Source organism: Pecten maximus, chromosome 14 (genome assembly GCF_902652985.1).
Source record: "Pecten maximus chromosome 14, xPecMax1.1, whole genome shotgun sequence".
Taxonomy (NCBI): Eukaryota; Metazoa; Mollusca; class Bivalvia; order Pectinida; family Pectinidae; genus Pecten; species Pecten maximus.
In genome coordinates this window covers 96,964-120,661 of record NC_047028.1, presented here as the reverse complement: position 1 = coordinate 120,661, position 23,698 = coordinate 96,964, and the positions used below count along the sequence as shown (strand labels likewise).

The 23,698-nt window shown below is 45.4% G+C and overlaps 1 protein-coding gene across 5 annotated transcripts in view; it reads left to right on the top strand.

Moving 5' to 3' along the window:
• Positions 1-526: 526 nt before the first annotated feature.
• LOC117342519 overlaps positions 527-23,698 on the top strand; it is a 36,458-nt gene continuing 13,286 nt past the window's right edge. Inside the window, exons 1-2 of one of the 5 annotated variants that reach the window (XM_033904698.1) lie at positions 527-639; positions 22,926-23,040. In XM_033904698.1, the coding sequence (XP_033760589.1) occupies positions 22,983-23,040 (58 nt within the window). In that variant the 5' untranslated portion in view covers positions 527-639; positions 22,926-22,982. Of the gene's footprint in view, positions 653-10,472; positions 10,567-22,925; positions 23,041-23,698 lie in introns of those variants that run through there. The other 4 variants (XM_033904697.1, XM_033904699.1, XR_004535875.1 and 1 more) reach the window with 4 other exon arrangements.

Here is a 23,698-nt window from a genome sequence, read left to right as displayed (position 1 = left end):
TATACCTACACGACACTTGTACTGATGTGATATACCTACACGACACTTGGACTGATATGGTATACCTACACGACACTTGGATTGATATGGTACATTATGTATACCTACACGACACTTGGACTGATATGATATACCTACACGGCTCTTGGACTGATATGATATACCTACACGACACTTGGACTGATATGGTATACCTACACGACACTTGGACTGATATGATATACCTACACGGCACTTGGACTGATTTGATATACCTACACGACACTTGGACTGATATGGTATACCTACACGGCACTTGGACTGATATGATATACCTACACGACACTTGGACTGATATGATATACCTACACGGCACTTGGATATGATTATGTGTTACAGGACATTATGACTGTTGCGGTACGTCTACAGGACACTTGGACTGGTGTGGTACAGAACGAGGTAACGCATGATTAACATATTCACATTTGGCCTGGCCTAATTTTGTTTACCTGGTGCTTACTGTCCCAAAGGTGAATCTCCCGCTTGGCATCTGTAGCTGTATGGGTTATTGGTGTCAGTATCTGACATGGTATAGGCGGAGTCTATTGGTGTAGTATCAATTTGTCCGATACAAAAAGCAAACATCGGGGATAGAGTGAGGTAAGAAATTAAGGTAAGGTTACCTTTGTTTTCTATTCTTAGCACCTGTGATTTAACGAACCAGTGTTGTTTTTTTGCAATACAGACGACTCCTCACGGAATTGCATGTTTTATAAGGAAATCTAGTCAAACATTAGTCCATATGTCAATTATAGAAAGTTATGAAGAAAATATGGGAAAAAAATTGAACTTTTCATGATAAAGATTTCTCTTCTCTGTATCTTGAGATCGACTAGTTACCAAGTGTGATAGATATTGCTAGGGAAGTATACACGGTAGGCATATAGTTAATCTGACCCTTGAATTGGTCATGGCCATTGTTTGTGTCATACGTGGTTGATGTTTTAGGCAAGAGCTTTAAGACAGTGATTTTAAAGTTTTAAGAAAGCATACAAATATTTAAAAAAAACAAATAAAAATAAAAAATAAACAAAAACATTCAATAAACGAATGTATCTATATTACCTTATAGTATATATACTACATCATTATAGCTGTTAGTTAGGATTCCGGTTTTATAGAAGCAAATTTAGATATAGACTGTGAATTAGAAAATATAAGTATCATCAGATGTCACGTCTTAACTTCAATAACAAAAAATACTTAATTATATCTCGAAACACGTACAATAAGACAGATAGGTTTAAAATGAAAACAAGACCAAATAACGCTAATTAATAAACTGTCTTTACACGGATTATAGACGCTATAAATAAAACAGTTGTGTAGTCAACTATCAAACATAGTACTATCACAATATGACATGTTTGTGTGGTCAATATCAACTGAATACTATCACAATATGACATATTTGTGTGGTCACTGTCAAGCATAGTACTATCACAATATGACATATTTGTGTGGTCACTGTCAAACATAGTACTATCACAATATGACATATTTGTGTGGTCACTATCAAACTGAGTACTATCACAATATGACATGTTTGTGTGGTCACTATCTAACTGTGTACTATCACAATATGACATGTTTGTGTGGCCACTATCAAACATAGTACTATCACAATATGGCATGTTTGTGTGGTCACTATCAAACTGAGTACTAACACAATATGACATGTTTGTGTGGTCACTATCAAACTGTACTATCACAATATGACATGTTTGTGTGGTCACTGTCAAACATAGTACTATCACAATATGACATGTTTGTGTAGTCACTGTCAAACATAGTACTATCACAATATGACATGTTTGTGTGGTCACTATCAAACATAGTACTATCACAATATGACATGTTTGTGTAGTCACTGTCAAACATAGTACTATCACAATATGACATGTTTGTGTGGTCACTATCAAACTGTACTATCACAATATGACATGTTTGTGTGGTCACTATCAAACATAGTACTATCACAATATGACATATTTGTGTGGTCACTATCACACATAGTACTATCACAATATGACATGTTTGTGTGGTCACTATCAAACTGTGATCACAATATGACATGTTTGTGTGGTCACTATCAAACTGTGATCACAATATGACATGTTTGTGTGGTCACTATCAAACTGTGATCACAATATGACATGTTTGTGTGGTCACTATCAAACTGTGATCACAATATGACATGTTTGTGTGGCCACTATCAAACATAGTACTATAACAATATGACATGTTTGTGTGGTCACTATCACACATAGTACTATCACAATATGAGATGTTTGTGTGGTCAGTATCAAACTGAGTACTATCACAATATGACATGTTTGTGTGGTCACTATCAAACTGTACTATAACAATATGACATATTTGTGTGGTTACTATCAAACTGTACTATAACAATATGACATATTTGTGTGGTCACTATCAAACATAGTACTATCACAATATGACATGTTTGTGTGGTCACTATCAAACTGTGTACTATCACAATATGACATGTTTGTGTGGTCACTATCACACATAGTACTATCACAATATGACATGTTTGTGTGGTCAGTATCAAACTGTGTACTATAACAATATGACATGTTTGTGTGGTCACTGTCAAACATAGTACTATCACAATATGACATGTTTGTGTGGTCACTATCAAACTGTGTACTATCACAATATGACATGTTTGTGTGGTCAGTATCAAACATAGTACTATCACAATATGACATGTTTGTGTGGTCAGTATCAAACATAGTACTATCACAATATGACATGTTTGTGTGGCCACTATCAAACATAGTACTATCACAATATGACATGTTTGTGTGGTCAGTATCACACATAGTACTATCACAATATGACATGTTTGTGTGGTCAGTATCAAACATAGTACTATCACAATATGACATATTTGTGTGGTCACTGTCACACATAGTACTATCACAATATGACATGTTTGTGTGGTCAGTATCACACATAGTACTATCACAATATGACATGTTTGTGTGGTCAGTATCAAACATAGTACTATCACAATATGACATATTTGTGTGGTCACTGTCACACATAGTACTATCACAATATGACATGTTTGTGTGGTCACTATCAAACATAGTACTATCACAATATGACATGTTTGTGTGGTCACTATCAAACATAGTACTATCACAATATGACATGTTTGTGTGGTCACTATCAAACATAGTACTATCACAATATGACATATTTGTGTGGTCACTGTCACACATGGTACTATCACAATATGACATGTTTGTGTGGTCACTGTCAAACATAGTACTATCACAATATGACATGTTTGTGTGGTCACTATCAAACATAGTACTACCACAATATGACATATTTGTGTGGTCACTATCAAACTGTGTACTATCACAATATGACATGTTTGTGTGGTCACTATCAAACTGTGATCACAATATGACATGTTTGTGTGGTCACTATCAAACTGAGTACTATCACAATATGACATGTTTGTGTGGTCACTATCAAACATAGTACTATCACAATATGACATGTTTGTGTGGTCACTATCAAACATAGTACTATCACAATATGACATGTTTGTGTGGTCACTATCAAACTGAGTACTATCACAATATGACATGTTTGTGTGGTCACTATCAAACATAGTACTATCACAATATGGCATGTTTGTGTGGTCACTATCACACATAATACTATCACAATATGACATGATTGTGTGGTCAACTATCAAACATAGTACTATCACAATATGACATGTTTGTGTGGTCACTATCAAACATAGTACTATCACAATATGACATATTTGTGTGGTCACTGTCAAACATAGTACTATCACAATATGACATATTTGTGTGGTCACTGTCAAACATAGTACTATCACAATATGACATGTTTGTGTGGTCACTATCAAACATAGTACTATCACAATATGACATGTTTGTGTGGTCACTATCAAACTGTGTACTATCACAATATGACATGTTTGTGTGGTCACTATCAAACATAGTACTATCACAATATGACATGTTTGTGTGGTCACTATCAAATTGAGTACTATCACAATATGACATGTTTGTGTGGTCACTATCAAACTGTGTACTATCACAATATGACATGTTTGTGTGGTCACTATCAAACATAGTACCATCACAATATGACATGTTTGTGTGGCCAGTATCACACATAGTACCATCACAATATGACATGTGTGTGTGGTCACTATTACACATAGTACCATCACAATATGACATGTTTTTGTGGTCACTTTCAAACTGAGTCCTATCACAATATGACATGTTTGTGTGGTCAGTATCAAACATAGTACTATCACAATATGACATGTTTGTGTGGCCACTATCAAACTGAGTACTATCACAATATGACATGTTTGTGTGGTCACTGTCAAACATAGTACTATCACAATATGACATATTTGTGTGGTCACTATCACACATAGTACTATCACAATATGACATGTTTGTGTGGCCACTATCAAACTGTGTACTATCACAATATGACATATTTGTGTGGTCACTATCACACATAGTACTATCACAATATGACATGTTTGTGTGGTCACTGTCAAACATAGTACTATCACAATATGACATATTTGTGTGGTCACTATCACAATATGACATGTTTGTGTGGTCACTATCAAACTGAGTACTATCATAATATGAAATGTTTTTGTGGTCACTATCAAACATAGTACTATCACAATATGGCATGTTTGTGTGGTCACTATCAAACATAGTACTATCACAATATGACATGTTTGTGTGGTCACTATCAAACTGAGTGTCACAATATGACATGTTTGTGTGGTCACTATCAAACTGTACTATCACAATATGACATGTTTGTGTGGTCACTATCAAACATAGTACTATCACAATATGACATGTTTGTTTGGTCACTATCAAACATAGTACTATCACAATATGGCATGTTTGTGTGGTCACTATCAAACATAGTACTATCACAATATGACATGTTTGTGTGGTCAGTATCAAACTGAGTACTATCACAATATGACATGTTTGTGTGGTCACTATCAAACATAGTACTATCACAATATGACATGTTTGTGTGGTCACTATCAAACTGAGTGTCACAATATGACATATTTGTGTGGTCACTATCAAACATAGTACTATCACAATATGATATGTTTGTGTGGTCACTATCAAACTGTGTACTATCACAATATGACATGTTTGTGTGGCCACTATCAATCATAGTACTATCACAATATGACACGTTTGTGTGGTCACTATCAAACATAGTACTATCACAATATGACATGTTTGTGTGGTCACTATCAAACATAGTACTATCACAATATGACATGTTTGTGTGGTAAGTATCAAACATAGTACTATCACAATATGACATATTTGTGTGGTCACTATCAAACATAGTACTATCACAATATGACATGTTTGTTTGGTCACTATCAAACATAGTACTATCACAATATGACATGTTTGTGTGGTCAGTATCAAACTGAGTACTATCACAATATGACATGTTTGTGTTGTCACTATCAAACTTAGTACTATCACAATATGACGTGTTTGTGTGGTCACTATCAATTATAGTACTATCACAATATGACATATTTGTGTGGTCACTGTCAAACATAGTACTATCACAATATGACATATTTGTGTGGTCACTGTCAAACCGAGTACTATCACAATATGACATGTTTTTGTGGTCATTATCAAACATAGTTCTATCACAATATGACATGTTTGTGTGGTCACTATCTAACTGTGTACTATCACAATATGACATGTTTGTGTGGTCACTATCACACATAGTACTATCACAATATGACATATTTGTGTGGTCACTATCAAACTGTACTATAACAATATGACATATTTGTGTGGTCAGTATCAAACTGAGTACTATCACAATATGACATGTTTGTGTGGTCAGTATCAAACTGAGTACTATCACAATATGACATGTTTGTGTGGTCACTATCAAACACAGTACTATCACAATATGACATGTTTGTGTGGTCAGTATCAAACATAGTACTATCACAATATGACATGTGTGTGTGGTCACTATCAAACTGTGTACTATCACAATATGACATGTTTGTGTGGTCACTATCAAACATAGTACTATCACAATATGACATGTTTGTTTGGTCACTATCAAACATAGTACTATCACAATATGACATGTTTGTGTGGTCACTATCAAACATAGTACTATCACAATATGACATGTTTGTGTGGTCACTATCAAACATAGTACTATCACAATATGACATGTTTGTGTGGTCACTATCAAACTGAGTACTATCACAATATGACATATTTGTTTGGTCACTATCAAACATAGTACTATCACAATATGACATGTTTGTGTGGTCACTATCAAACTGTACTATCACAATATGACATGTTTGTGTGGCCACTATCAAACATAGTACTATCACAATATGACATATTTGTGTGGTCACTATCAAACTGTACTATAACAATATGACATATTTGTGTGGTCACTATCAAACATATAACTATCACAATATGACATATTTGTGTGGTCACTATCAAACTGTACTATAACAATATGACATATTTGTGTGGTCACTATCAAACTGTACTATAACAATATGACATGTTTGTGTGGTCACTATCAAACATAGTACTATCACAATATGACATATTTGTGTGGTCACTATCAAACTGTACTATAACAATATGACATATTTGTGTGGTCACTGTCAAACATAGTTCTATCACAATATGACATGTTTGTGTGGTCACTATCAAACATAGTACTATCACAATATGACATGTTTGTGTGGTTACTATCAAACTGTGTACTATCACAATATGACATGTTGATGTGGTCACTATCAAACATAGTACTATCACAATATGACATGTTTGTGTGGTCACTATCAAACTGAGTGTCACAATATGACATGTTTGTGTGGTCACTATCAAACTGACTGTCACAATATGACATGTTTGTGTGGTCACTATCAAACTGAGTACTATCACAATATGACATGTTTGTTTGGTCACTATCAAACATAGTACTATCACAATATGACATGTTTGTGTGGTCACTATCAAACTGAGTACTATCACAATATGACATGTTTGTGTGGTCACTATCAAACATAGTACTATCACAATATGACATGTTTGTGTGGTCACTATCAAACTGTGATCACAATATGACATGTTTGTGTGGTCACTATCAAACTGAGTACTATCACAATATGACATATTTGTGTGGTCACTATCACACATAGAACTATCACAATATGACATGTTTGTGTGGTCACTATCAAACTGAGTACTATCACAATATGACATGTTTGTGTGGTCACTATCACACATAGAACTATCACAATACAACCTGTACACAACTATCAAACTGCGTACTATCACAATACAAGCTGTACACAACTATCAAACTGAGTACTATCACAATACAACCTGTACGCAACTATCAAACTGAGTACTATCACAATACAACCTGTACACAACTATCAAACTGAGTACTATCACAATACAACCTGTACACAACTATCAAACTGAGTATCAGCTCAATATGGGGACAGCGTAGATTCATCAATCTAGCCCTACGTGCCAGCGGAAGTAGGACACGCTCAGGTATTACCCCCTTGATATCAACTAGAATATCATATCCAGACAAATAGTCACACATTGTGAATTTCTTAATTTTCGGTGTCTCATGAAGCGTCTGTTTTTGTCAGTTCTTATAACCAAAATTGCGATTTAAGACTTGTACAACCAGTTTGATTGGAGGACTTCTGGCCCGGGTTATCGTTCTGTGAATAATGGTATTTATTACATTTTTCCAGTGAAATATCGAAAAACATTCAATTTATAAAAAAAAATACATTTTCCACTTTTTTTCACTAGTGAAAAAATATCACTTTTTATAATATAACTTATCAAAATCCTGCTTGCAAACGACATTGGGGAGAATTAAAAGCATACGCAGTATATTTTGCTATAACAATGAAATAAACAAAGTATCTTCAATAATACCAAATATGTTTTACTCGTGTGGCTAATATTCTGTAGTGGCTACGCACTCGTGACAAACATCAAAATATTTGCCCACTCGTGAAAGATATTTTCTATTACTGTAGACACTGTTAGATATCCTTTTTGTACTGTGACATAATACTACTTATTTTTGATAGGTTTCAGATATAAAACTATGTACAGGTGGACAATAGATATATCATTTGATACAACCAGTTCTGCTAAATGCGTGGTATACATCAATTTAAAATGTCTCGATAGTACCTCGGTGAAATTGATTACTTGTTCCTTATTCCTTATTCCATTCCATTACTTATTCCTTATTCCATTACTTATTCGATTCCATCATTAAATATTCTCCTTTACTAATTAGCACTTGAAGTGGTTCAAAACTTGTTATTAAACATTCCATTGCTTATTCGAACACATTGTTTCTTATCCATATCTAATAACTTATTCAATTTCTCCATTACTTATTCGATTCCTTTATTACTTATTCCTTTTCTCTTCTCTAATTAACACTTAAAATGGTTCAAAACTATTACATAAACATTGAGTAATAAGGTATACGTAAGGAATATAATGTCCGAATACGTAATGGGAACGTTTAATAATAAGCTTTGAACTATTTGAAGTGCTAATTAGTCAAGAGGAAACGAATATATAATGATGGAATCGAATAAGTAATGGAATAACGATTAAGAAATGGGAAACGAATATGTAGTAAAGGAATGGAATAAGGAATTAGGAACAAGTAATCAACTTCACAGAGGTCTTAATCGTACGCGTGTAGGGGTTACCCGGTTTCCTCCCATAGTAAGTCCCCTCGCGCGTTTCAATCCGGGCCAACGAGGGTGAATAATATTGGTTGATAAAATTGTTTGGCAATTGTTGTAAAAATAAAAAAAAGTTGCCATTTACTTATGTATGAGTGTAACAAGGCTGACCTGTACACAATGAGTTGTACGACAAATGAGTTATGTTAGGTTATCATCACCGTGGGACAGACGTGGTGGTGAGATAGGGGACCTGTACACAATGAGTTGTACGACAAATGAGTTATGTTAGGTTATCATCACCGTGGGACAGACGTGGTGGTGAGATAGGGGACCTGTACACAATGCGTTGTACGACAAATGAGTTATGTTAGGTTATCATCACCGTGGGACAGACGTGGTGGTGAGATAGGGGACCTGTACACAATGCGTTGTACGACAAATGAGTTATGTTAGGTTATCATCACCGTGGGACAGACGTGGTGGTGAGATAGGGGACCTGTACACAATGCGTTGTACGACAAATGAGTTATGTTAGGTTATCATCACCGTGGGACAGACGTGGTGGTGAGATAGGGGACCTGTACACAATGAGTTGTACGACAAATGAGTTATGTTAGGTTATCATCACCGTGGGACAGACGTGGTGGTGAGATAGGGGACCTGTACACAATGAGTTGTACGACAAATGAGTTATGTTAGGTTACCATCACCGTGGGACAGACGTGGTGGTGAGATAGGGGACCTGTACACAATGAGTTGTACGACAAATGAGTTATGTTAGGTTATCATCACCGTGGGACAGACGTGGTGGTGATATAGGGGACCTGTACACAATGAGTTGTACGACAAATGAGTTATGTTAGGTTATCATCACCGTGGGACAGACGTGGTGGTGAGATAGGGGACCTGTACACAATGCGTTGTACGACAAATGAGTTATGTTATGTTATCATCACCGTGGGACAGACGTGGTGGTGAGATAGGGGACCTGTACACAATGAGTTGTACGACAAATGAGTTATGTTAGGTTATCATCACCGTGGGACAGACGTGGTGGTGAGATAGGGGACCTGTACACAATGCGTTGTACGACAAATGAGTTATGTTAGGTTATCATCACCGTGGGACAGACGTGGTGGTGAGATAGGGGACCTGTACACAATGAGTTGTACGACAAATGAGTTATGTTAGGTTATCATCACCGTGGGACAGACGTGGTGGTGAGATAGGGGACCTGTACACAATGCGTTGTACGACAAATGAGTTATGTTAGGTTATCATCACCGTGGGACAGACGTGGTGGTGAGATAGGGGACCTGTACACAATGCGTTGTACGACAAATGAGTTATGTTAGGTTATCATCACCGTAACAGTAGATCACTTAATCGTGAATTTTATACAAGACTTAAGTTTGAATTTCCTATAAATTAATGTTATTCTGGTATATCATAGTCACGTGTGTACTTTTTAAACTGTATATACGATATACACGACCACGAGACTGCTACATGTGAGTCAGTGCGGTATTAATGACGGCAGTTAATACTTGTATTTCCGTTTTAACTTTAAATCAAGGAACAAAGTAAAAGCGTGAGAGCATCATAAAACTTATGGATACATGATACGTGTACATCATACAGAGCCGAGTGTAAAACCTAGGTCTCTAACAGACGTGAAGGTGAGATAGGGGACAGCCCAGATCTACCGTGGGACAGACTTGGTGGTGAGATAGGAGACAGACGTGGTGGTGAGATAGGGGACAGACGTGGTGGTGAGATAGGGGACAGTCCAGATCTACCGTGGGACAGACGTGGTGGTGAGATAGGGGACAGTCCAGATCTACCGTGGGACAGACGTGGTGGTGAGATAGGGGACAGACGTGGTGGTGAGATAGGGGACAGTCCAGATCTACCGTGGGACAGACGTGGTGGTGAGATAGGAGACAGTCCAGATCTACCGTGGGACAGACGTGGTGGTGAGATAGGGGACAGTCCAGATCTACCGTGGGACAGACGTGGTGGTGAGATAGGGGACAGTCCAGATCTACCGTGGGACAGACGTGGTGGTGAGATAGGGGACAGTCCAGATCTACCCTGGGACAGACGTGGTGGTGAGATAGGGGTCAGTCCAGATCTACCGTGGGACAGACGTGGTGGTGAGATAGGGGACAGTCCAGATCTACCGTGAGACAGACGTGGTGGTGAGATACGGGTCAGACGTGGTGGTGAGATAGGGGACAGTCCAGATCTACCGTGGGACAGACGTGGTGGTTAGATAGGGGACAGTCCAGATCTACCGTGGGACAGACGTGGTGGTGAGATAGGGGACAGTCCAGATCTACCGTGGGACAGATGTAGTGGTGAGATAGGGGACAGTCCAGATCTACCCTGGGACAGACGTGGTGGTGAGATAGGGGACAGTCCAGATCTACCGTGGGACAGACGTGGTGGTGAGATAGGGGACAGACGTGGTGGTGAGATAGGAGACAGTCCAGATCTACCCTGGGACAGACGTGGTGGTGAGATAGGGGACAGTCCAGATCTACCCTGGGACAGACGTGGTGGTGAGATAGGGGATAGTCCAGATCTACCCTGGGACAGACGTGGTGGTGAGATAGGGGACAGTCCAGATCTACCGTGGGACAGACGTGGTGGTGAGATAGAGGACAGTCCAGATCTACCCTGGGACAGACGTGGTGGTGAGATAGGGGACAGTCCAGATCTACCGTGGGACAGATGTAGTGGTGAGATAGGGGACAGTCCAGATCTACCCTGGGACAGACGTGGTGGTGAGATGGGGACAGTCCAGATCTACCGTGGGACAGACGTGGTGGTAGTGAGATAGGGGACAGACGTGGTGGTGAGATAGGAGGACAGTCCAGATCTACCCTGGGACAGACGTGTTGGTGAGATAGGGGACAGTCCAGATCTACCCTGGGACAGACGTGGTGGTGAGATAGGGGACAGTCCAGATCTACCGTGGGACAGACGTGGTGGTGAGATAGGGGACAGTCCAGATCTACCGTGGGACAGACGTGGTGGTGAGATAGGGGACAGTCCAGATCTACCCTGGGACAGACGTGGTGGTGAGATAGGGGACAGTCCAGATCTACCGTGGGACAGAAGTGGTGGTGAGATAGGGGACAGTCCAGATCTACCGTGGGACAGACGTGGTGGTGAGATAGGGGACAGTCCAGATCTACCGTGGGACAGACGTGGTGGTGAGATAGGGGACAGACGTGGTGGTGAGATAGGGGACAGTCCAGATCTACCGTGGGACAGACATGGTGGTGAGATAGGGGACAGTCCAGATCTACCGTGGGACAGACGTGGTGGTGAGATAGGGGACAGTCCAGATCTACCGTGGGACAGACGTGGTGGTGAGATAGGGGTCAGTTCAGATCTAACATGGGACAGACGTGGTGGTGAGATAGGGGACAGTCCAGATCTACCGTGGGACAGACGTGGTGGTGAGATAGGGGACCTGTACACAATGCGTTGTACGACAAATGAGTTATGTTAGGTTATCATCACCGTAACAGTAGATCACTTAATCGTGAATTTTGTACAAGACTTAAGTTTGAATTTCCTATAAATTAATGTTATTCTGGTATATCACAGTCACGTGTGTACTTTTTAAACTGTATATACGATATACACGACCACGAGACTGCTACATGTGAGACAGACATGGTTTTGAGATGGGGGACAGTCCAGATCTACCGTGAGACAGACGTGGTGGTGAGATAGGGGACAGTCCAGACCTACCGTGAGACAGTCGTGGTGGTGAGATAGGGGACAGTCATGGGGTGAGATCCTAGGTCTCTAACAGACGTAAGGTGGTGAGATCGGGTTACAAGTCCAGATAACGTGGGACAGACATGGTGAGTGAAGATAGGGGTACAGTCCAGATCCTACCGTGGGACGACAGACGTTGGTGGTGAGATAGGGGACAGTCCAGATCTACCGGAGGACAGACTGTGGTGGTGAGATAGGGGACAGTCCAGATCTACCGTGGGACAGACGTGGTGGTGAGATAGGGACAGTCCAGATCTACCGTGGGACAGACGTGGTGGTGAGCTAGGGGACAGTCCAGATCTACCGTGGGACAGACGTGGTGGTGAGATAGGGGACAGTCCAGATCTACCGTGGGACAGACGTGGTGGTGAGATAGGGGACAGTCCAGATCTACCGTGGGACAGACGTGGTGGTGAGATAGGGGACAGAGGTGGTTGTGAGATAGGGGACAGTCCAGATCTACCGTGGGACAGACGTGGTGGTGAGATAGGGGTCAGTCCAGATCTACCGTGGGACAGACGTGGTGGTGAGATAGGGGACAGTCCAGATCTACCGAGGGACAGACGTGGTGGTGAGATAGGGGACAGTCCAGATCTACCGTGGGACAGACGTGGTGGTGAGATAGGGGTCAGTCCAGATCTACCGTGGGACAGACGTGGTGGTGAGATAGGGGACAGACGTGGTGGTGAGATAGGAGACAGACGTGGTGGTGAGATAGGGGACAGTCCAGATCTACCGTGGGACAGACGTGGTGGTGAGATAGGGGACAGACGTGGTGGTGAGATAGGAGACAGTCCAGATCTACCCTGGGACAGACGTGTTGGTGAGATAGGGGACAGTCCAGATCTACCCTGGGACATACGTGGTGGTGAGATAGGGGACAGTCCAGATCTACCGTGGGACAGACGTGGTGGTGAGATAGGGGACAGTCCAGATCTACCGTGGGACAGACGTGGTGGTGAGATAGGGGACAGTCCAGATCTACCCTGGGACAGACGTGGTGGTGAGATAGGGGACAGTCCAGATCTAACGTGGGACAGAAGTGGTGGTGAGATAGGGGACAGTCCAGATCTACCGTGGGACAGACGTGGTGGTGAGATAGGGGACAGTCCAGATCTACCGTGGGACAGACGTGGTGGTGAGATAGGGGACAGACGTGGTGGTGAGATAGGGGACAGTCCAGATCTACCGTGGGACAGACATGGTGGTGAGATAGGGGACAGTCCAGATCTACCGTGGGACAGACGTGGTGGTGAGATAGGGGACAGTCCAGATCTACCGTGGGACAGACGTGGTGGTGAGATAGGGGACAGACGTGGTGGTGAGATAGGAGACAGTCCAGATCTACCCTGGGACAGACGTGGTGGTGAGATAGGGGACAGTCCAGATCTACCCTGGGACAGACGTGGTGGTGAGATAGGGGATAGTCCAGATCTACCCTGGGACAGACGTGGTGGTGAGATAGGGGACAGTCCAGATCTACCGTGGGACAGACGTGGTGGTGAGATAGGGGACAGTCCAGATCTACCGTGGGACAGACGTGGTGGTGAGATAGGGGACAGTCCAGATCTACCGTGGGACAGATGTAGTGGTGAGATAGGGGACAGTCCAGATCTACCCTGGGACAGACGTGGTGGTGAGATGGGGACAGTCCAGATCTACCGTGGGACAGACGTGGTGGTGAGATAGGGGACAGACGTGGTGGTGAGATAGGAGACAGTCCAGATCTACCCTGGGACAGACGTGTTGGTGAGATAGGGGACAGTCCAGATCTACCCTGGGACAGACGTGGTGGTGAGATAGGGGACAGTCCAGATCTACCGTGGGACAGACGTGGTGGTGAGATAGGGGACAGTCCAGATCTACCGTGGGACAGACGTGGTGGTGAGATAGGGGACAGTCCAGATCTACCCTGGGACAGACGTGGTGGTGAGATAGGGGACAGTCCAGATCTAACGTGGGACAGAAGTGGTGGTGAGATAGGGGACAGTCCAGATCTACCGTGGGACAGACGTGGTGGTGAGATAGGGGACAGTCCAGATCTGCCGTGGGACAGACGTGGTGGTGAGATAGGGGACAGACGTGGTGGTGAGATAGGGGACAGTCCAGATCTACCGTGGGACAGACATGGTGGTGAGATAGGGGACAGTCCAGATCTACCGTGGGACAGACGTGGTGGTGAGATAGGGGACAGTCCAGATCTACCGTGGGACAGACGTGGTGGTGAGATAGGGGTCAGTTCAGATCTAACTTGGGACAGACGTGGTGGTGAGATAGGGGACAGTCCAGATCTACCGTGGGACAGACGTGGTGGTGAGATAGGGGACAGTCCAGATCTACCGTGAGACAGACGTGGTGGTGAGATAGGGGACAGTCCAGATCTACCGTGGGACAGACGTGGTGGTGAGATAGGGGACAGTCCAGATCTACCGTGGGACAGACGTGGTGGTGAGATAGGGGTCAGTCCAGATCCACCGTGGGACAGATGTAGTGGTGAGATAGGGGACAGTCCAGACCAACCGTGAGACAGACGTGGTGGTGAGATAGGGGACAGAGGTGGTGGTGAGATAGGGGTCAATCCAGATCTACCGTGAGACAGACGTGGTGGTGAGATAGGGGTCAGACGTGGTGGTGAGATAGGGGTCAGTCCAGACCTACCGTGAGACAGACGTGGTGGTGAGATGGGGTCAGTCCAGATCTACCGTGAGACAGATGTAGTGGTGAGATAGGGGACAGTCCAGACCTACCGTGAGACAGACGTGGTGGTGAGATAGGGGACAGAGGTGGTGGTGAGATAGGGGTCAGTCCAGATCTACCGTGAGACAGACGTGGTGGTGAGATAGGGGTCAGACGTGGTGGTGAGATAAGGGTCAGTCCAGACCTACCGTGAGACAGACGTGGTGGTGAGATGGGGTCAGTCCAGATCTACCGTGAGACAGACGTGGTGGTGAGATAGGGGACAGTGCAGATCTACCGTGGGAAAGACGTGGTGGTGAGATAGGGGACAGTCCAGATATACCGTGGGACAGACGTGGTGGTGAGATAGGGGACAGACGTGGTGGTGAGATAGGGGACAGTCGTGGTGGTAAGATAGGATACAGACGTGGTGGTGAGATAGGGGACAGTCCAGATCTACCATGGGACAGACGTGGTAGTGAGATAGGGGTCAGTCCAGATCTACCGTGGGACAGACATGGTGGTGAGATAGGGGACAGTCCAGATCTACCGTGAGACAGACATGGTGGTGAGGTAGAGGACAGTCCAGATCTACCCTGGGACAGACGTGGTGGTGAGATAGGGGACAGTCCAGATCTACCATGGGACAGACGTGGTGGTGAGATAGGGGACAGTCCAGATCTACCGTGGGACAGACGTGGTGGTGAGATAGGGGACAGAAGTGGTTGTGAGATAGGGGACAGTCCAGATCTACCGTGGGACAGACTTGGTGGTGAGATAGGGGACAGTCCAGATCTACCGAGGGACAGACGTGGTGGTGAGATAGGAGACAGACGTAGTGGTGAGATAGGGGACAGACGTGGTGGTGAGATAGGGGACAGAAGTGGTGGTGAGATAGGGGACAGACGTGGTGGTGAGATAGGGGACAGACGTGGTGGTGAGATAGGGGACAGTCCAGATCTACCATGGGACAGACGTGGTGGTGAGATAGGGGACAGTCCAGATCTACCGTGGGACAGACGTGGTGGTGAGATAGGGGACAGAGGTGGTTGTGAGATAGGGGACAGTCCAGATCTACCGTGGGACAGACGTGGTGGTGAGATAGGGGACAGTCCAGATCTACCGAGGGACAGACGTGGTGGTGAGATAGGGGACAGAAGTGGTGGTGAGATAGGGGACAGACATGGTGGTGAGATAGGGGACAGACGTGGTGGTGAGATAGGGGACAGTCCAGATCTACCGTGGGACAGACGTGGTGGTGAGATAGGGGACAGACGTGGTGGTGAGATAGGGGACAGTCCAGATCTACCGTGGGACAGACGTGGTGGTGAGATAGGGGACAGTCCAGATCTACCGTGGGACAGACGTGGTGGTGAGATAGGGGACAGTCCAGATCTACCGTGGGACAGATGTAGTGGTGAGATAGGGGACAGTCCAGATCTACCCTGGGACAGACGTGGTGGTGAGATGGGGACAGTCCAGATCTACCGTGGGACAGACGTGGTGGTGAGATAGGGGACAGACGTGGTGGTGAGATAGGAGACAGTCCAGATCTACCCTGGGACAGACGTGGTTGTGAGATAGGGGACAGTCCAGATCTACCCTGGGACAGACGTGGTGGTGAGATAGGGGACAGTCCAGATCTACCGTGGGACAGACGTGGTGGTGAGATAGGGGACAGTCCAGATCTACCGTGGGACAGAAGTGGTGGTGAGATAGGGGACAGTCCAGATCTACCGTGGGACAGACGTGGTGGTGAGATAGGGGACAGACGTGGTGGTGAGATAAGGGACAGTCCAGATCTACCCTGGGACAGACGTGGTGGTGAGATAGGGGACAGTCCAGATCTAACGTGGGACAGAAGTGGTGGTGAGATAGGGGACAGTCGTGGTGGTGAGATAGGGGACAGTCCAGATCTACCGTGGGACAGACGTGGTGGTGAGATAGGGGACAGTCGTGGTGGTGAGATAGGAGACAGACGTGGTGGTGAGATAGGGGACAGTCCAGATCTACCGTGGGACAGACATGGTGGTGAGATAGGGGACAGTCCAGATCTACCGTGGGACAGACGTGGTGGTGAGATAGGAGACAGACGTAGTGGTGAGATAGGGGACAGACGTGGTGGTGAGATAGGGGACAGAAGTGGTGGTGAGATAGGGGACAGTCCAGATCTACCGTGGGACAGACGTGGTGGTGAGATAGGGGACAGTCCAGATCTACCGTGGGACAGACGTGGTGGTGAGATAGGGGACAGAAGTGGTGGTGAGATAGGGGACAGTCCAGATCTACCCTGGGACAGACGTGGTGGTGAGATAGGGGACAGTCCAGATCTACCCTGGGACAGACGTGGTGGTGAGATAGGGGACAGTCCAGATCTACCGTGGGACAGACGTGGTGGTGAGATAGGGGTCAGTCCAGATCTACCGTGGGACAGACGTGGTGGTAAGATAGGGGACAGTCCAGATCTACCCTGGGACAGACGTGGTGGTGAGATAGGGGTCAGTCCAGATCTACCGTGGGACAGACGTGGTGGTGAGATAGGGGACAGTCCAGATCTACCGTGGGACAGACGTGGTGGTGAGATAGGGGACAGACGTGGTGGTGAGATAGGGGACAGTCGTGGTGGTGAGATAGGGGACAGACGTGGTGGTGAGATAGGGGACAGTCCAGATCTACCCTGGGACAGACGTGGTGGTGAGATAGGGGACAGTCCAGATCTAACGTGGGACAGACGTGGTGGTGAGATAGGGGTCAGTCCAGATCTAACGTAGGACAAACGTGGTGGTGAGATAGGGGTCAGTCCAGATCTACCCTGGGACAGACGTGGTTGTGAGATAGGGACAGTCCAGATCTAACGTGGGACAGACGTGGTGGTGAGATAGGGACAGTCCAGATCTACCGTGGGACAGATGTAGTGGTGAGATAGGGGACAGTCCAGATCTACCCTGGGACAGACGTGGTGGTGAGATGGGGACAGTCCAGATCTACCGTGGGACAGACGTGGTGGTGAGATAGGGGACAGACGTGGTGGTGAGATAGGGGACAGTCCAGATCTACCCTGGGACAGACGTGGTGGTGAGATAGGGGACAGTCCAGATCTACCCTGGGACAGACGTGGTGGTGAGATAGGGGACAGTCCAGATCTACCGTGGGACAGACGTGGTGGTGAGATAGGGGACAGTCCAGATCTACCGTGGGACAGAAGTGGTGGTGAGATAGGGGACAGTCCAGATCTACCGTGGGACAAACGTGGTGGTGAGATAGGGGACAGAAGTGGTGGTGAGATAGGGGACAGTCCAGATCTACCGTGGGACAGACGTGGTGGTGAGATAGGGGACAGTCCAGATCTACCGTGGGACAGACGTGGTGGTGAGATAGGGGACAGAAGTGGTGGTGAGATAGGGGACAGTCCAGATCTACCCTGGGACAGACGTGGTGGTGAGATAGGGGACAGTCCAGATCTACCCTGGGACAGACGTGGTGGTGAGATAGGGGACAGTCCAGATCTACCGTGGGACAGACGTGGTGGTGAGATAGGGGTCAGTCCAGATCTACCGTGGGACAGACGTGGTGGTAAGATAGGGGACAGTCCAGATCTACCCTGGGACAGACGTGGTGGTGAGATAGGGGTCAGTCCAGATCTACCGTGGGACAGACGTGGTGGTGAGATAGGGGTCAGTCCAGATCTACCGTGGGACAGACGTGGTGGTGAGATAGGGGACAGACGTGGTGGTGAGATAGGGGACAGTCGTGGTGGTGAGATAGGAGACAGACGTGGTGGTGAGATAGGGGACAGTCCAGATCTACCGTGGGACAGACGTGGTGGTGAGATAGGGGACAGTCCAGACCTACCGTGGGACAGACGTGGTGGTGAGATAGGGGTCAGTCCAGATCTAACGTAGGACAAACGTGGTGGTGAGATAGGGGTCAGTCCAGATCTACCCTGGGACAGACGTGGTTGTGAGATAGGGACAGTCCAGATCTAACGTGGGACAGACGTGGTGGTGAGATAGGGACAGTCCAGATCTACCGTGGGACAGATGTAGTGGTGAGATAGGGGACAGTCCAGATCTACCCTGGGACAGACGTGGTGGTGAGATGGGGACAGTCCAGATCTACCGTGGGACAGACGTGGTGGTGAGATAGGGGACAGACGTGGTGGTGAGATAGGAGACAGTCCAGATCTACCCTGGGACAGACGTGGTGGTGAGATAGGGGACAGTCCAGATCTACCCTGGGACAGACGTGGTGGTGAGATAGGGGACAGTCCAGATCTACCGTGGGACAGACGTGGTGGTGAGATAGGGGACAGTCCAGATCTACCGTGAGACAGACGTGGTGGTGAGATAGGGGACAGTCCAGATCTACCGTGGGACAGACGTGGTGGTGAGATAGGGGTCAGTCCAGATCTACCGTGAGACAGACGTGGTGGTGAGATAGGGGACAGTCCAGATCTACCGTGGGACAGACGTGGTGGTGAGATAGGGGACAGTCCAGATCTACCGTGGGACAGAAGTGGTGGTGAGATAGGGGACAGTCCAGATCTACCGTGGGACAAACGTGGTGGTGAGATAGGGGACAGACGTGGTGGTGAGATAGGGGACAGTCCAGATCTACCCTGGGACAGACGTGGTGGTGAGATAGGGGACAGTCCAGATCTACCGTGGGACAGACGTGGTGGTGAGATAGGGGTCAGTCCAGATCTACCGTGGGACAGACATGGTGGTGAGATAGGGGACAGTCCAGATCTACCGTGAGACAGACATGGTGATGAGGTAGAGGACAGTCCAGATCTACCCTGGGACAGACGTGGTGGTGAGATAGGGGACAGTCCAGATTTACCATGGGACAGACGTGGTGGTGAGATAGGGGACAGTCCAGATCTACCGTGGGACAGACGTGGTGGTGAGATAGGGGACAGAGGTGGTTGTGAGATAGGGGACAGTCCAGATCTACCGTGGGACAGACGTGGTGGTGAGATAGGGGACAGTCCAGATCTACCGAGGGACAGACGTGGTGGTGAGATAGGAGACAGACGTAGTGGTGAGATAGGGGACAGACGTGGTGGTGAGATAGGGGACAGACGTGGTGGTGAGATAGGGGACAGTCCAGATCTACCATGGGACAGACGTGGTGGTGAGATAGGGGACAGTCCAGATCTACCGTGGGACAGACGTGGTGGTGAGATAGGGGACAGAGGTGGTTGTGAGATAGGGGACAGTCCAGATCTACCGTGGGACAGACGTGGTGGTGAGATAGGGGACAGTCCAGATCTACCGAGGGACAGACGTGGTGGTGAGATAGGGGACAGAAGTGGTGGTAGAAGTGGTGGTGAGATAGGGGACAGACGTGGTGGTGAGATAGGGGACAGTCCAGATCTACCGTGGGACAGACGTGGTGGTGAGATAGGGGACAGACGTGGTGGTGAGATAGGAGACAGTCCTGATCTACCCTGGGACAGACGTGGTGGTGAGATAGGGGACAGTCCAGATCTACCCTGGGACAGACGTGGTGGTGAGATAGGGGACAGTCCAGATCTACCGTGGGACAGACGTGGTGGTGAGATAGGGGACAGTCCAGATCTACCGTGGGACAGAAGTGGTGGTGAGATAGGGGACAGTCCAGATCTACCGTGGGACAGACGTGGTGGTGAGATAGGGGACAGACGTGGTGGTGAGATAGGGGACAGTACAGATCTACCGTGGGACAGACGTGGTGGTGAGATAGGGGTCAGTCCAGACCTACCGTGAGACAGACGTGGTGGTGAGATAGGGGACAGTACAGATCTACCGTGAGACAGACGTGGTGGTGAGATAGGGGTCAGACGTGGTGGTGAGATAGGGGACAGACGTGGTGGTGAGATAGGGGTCAGTCCAGATCTACCGTGAGACAGACGTGGTGGTGAGATAGGGGTCAGACGTGGTGGTGAGATAGGGGTCAGTCCAGATCTACCGTGAGACAGACGTGGTGGTGAGATAGGGGACAGTGCAGATCTACCGTGGGACAGATGTGGTGGTGAGGTAGTATACATACACACCCACCCGCCCACATATATACAATGTATATCAAAATATTTGATATTATCTAAGATAATATTTCATCAATTAAGACATCTCATATTACTCAACTCAATGCCAATTAACCGTATATAAAACAACGAACAATTCCAAATTAGACTAGAATTAGACTATGTATATTCCCATTATGTATGTATGTATCAGATATCTCAATTATAAGAAGAAAAAAAATAGGAAAAATTAGCCTTTTTTATTTGGTAACCACGGTATTTCATAAAGCATCTCAAAACTTAAAACACCTCATCCACATTGTTCTTGAAGCACTAAGTGTGCGTTGTCAGTGACAACAGCAGACAAATAGTTGTCTGTATAATATCGGAATATACTGCCGTCTGTATAATATACTGCCGTCTGTATAATATACTGCCGTCTGTATAATATACTATCACTTCTATGATATACTACCGTTTGTTATACTATCATCTTTATGATATAAGAACATGTTCATTAAATTTCAGTCAATAACTATCTACTGTTAAAACAGTGTGATGTACCGGAAATGGAGGGGCACGATTCACAGTAAAATATCTCGGTTTATTATCTTTAATTCATACAGTATCTGTATCATATCATTTATAACAGGGGTCGGGAGGGGTTGTGAGATGGGTGTGATATTGGTTTGAGATGGGTGTGAGACGCGAGTGAGATCGGAGTGAGATGGATGTGAGACGGGAGTGAGATCGGAGTGAGATGGATGTGAGACGGGAGTGAGATCGGAGTGAGATGGGTTTGAGATGGGAGTGAGATGGGAGTGAGATGAGTGTGAGATGGGTATGAGATGGGGAGTGAGATGAGTGTGAGATGGGTGTGAGATGGGAGTGAGATGGGAGTGAGATGGGTGTGATATGGGTTGGAGATGGGAGTGAGATGGGAGTGAGATGGGTGTGATATGGGTGTGATATGGGAGTGAGATGGGAGTGAGATAAGTGTGAGATGTAAGTGAGATGGGAGTAGGATATGCGTGAGATGGGTGTGAGATGGGTGTGAGATGGGAGTGAGATGGGTGTGAGATGGGTGTGAGATGGGAGTGAGATGGGAGTGAGATGGGAGTGAGATGGGTGTGAGATGGATATGAGATGGGTGTGATATGGGTGTGAGATGAAAGTGAGACGGGTGTGATATGGGTGTGATATGGATGTGATATGGGTGTGAGATGGATGTGAGATGAGGTGTGAGATGGATGTGAGATGAGTGTGAGATGGATATGAGATGGGTGTGATATGGGTGTGAGATGAAAGTGAGACGGGTGTGATATGGGTGTGATATGGATGTGATATGGGTGTGATATGGGTATGAGATTTGTGTGAGATGGGTGTGTGAGATTGGTGTGAGATGTAAGTGAGATGGGAGTAGGATATGCGTGAGATGGGAGTGAGATGGATGTGAGATGGGGATGTGAGATGGATGTGAGATGGTTGTGAGAAGGTTTGAGTTGGGTGTGAATTCCACTATCTTTTTTTCACTTAAAACTGTTTTTGTGCCTTCAGAACAAAATGCCGGAAAGTGGCAAACCTGCGCACCACTGATACTTCGTGGATGTTAAGATGACGTCATTGTGGACACTATATATTTGTTTGAGTTGGTGTCTCCGGCACGTGCTTTGTAAGTATCAGTGTCACGTGTTCCTTTGCCTCTTGTAACAGCATCAAAACACGTAATCAAGTACCCGAAATGTCTGACGTGAACTACGGCCACCATTACCGATGGGAAGACGATTTCATTGTATGAACATAGGGTAGATTTGTGCAATTTCAACATGACGCGCTAATGTTAATGTATCTGTAAAATTGCAGTTTTTTTTTTACGTTACTTAAAAAAAGAGCAATAATCCTCATTCATTGGTCATAACATCATTTTTTTCATTTCATTTCAATTCGAAATTAAAAAAAAAACTTTTACAATTCACATTGTTGTGATTTGCATCTTAAATTATAAAAAAAGTAATTCCCAACATGAAGATATTAGAAAACAAAACAACATATGTGTGCCCAATCGGGTCGGGTTCGACCGACACACCGGCAAACATGTAATGATATCCGCCAGACTAAAGTTGACCAAGTGTAAACATCGGTCTCGTTGAAAAGGCCAAATACACACTGGACATGTAACATATTCAGTTTAAATGAAACAATCAATCGACCAGAACATCAGTTTAAGGTGCACACTAAAAATGTTTATACTGCATACCATACGATAGATCACCGATCATCTACTTTAGTGACTTTAGCATGTTACCGAGAGGCATAGTCAAGTCGGATAA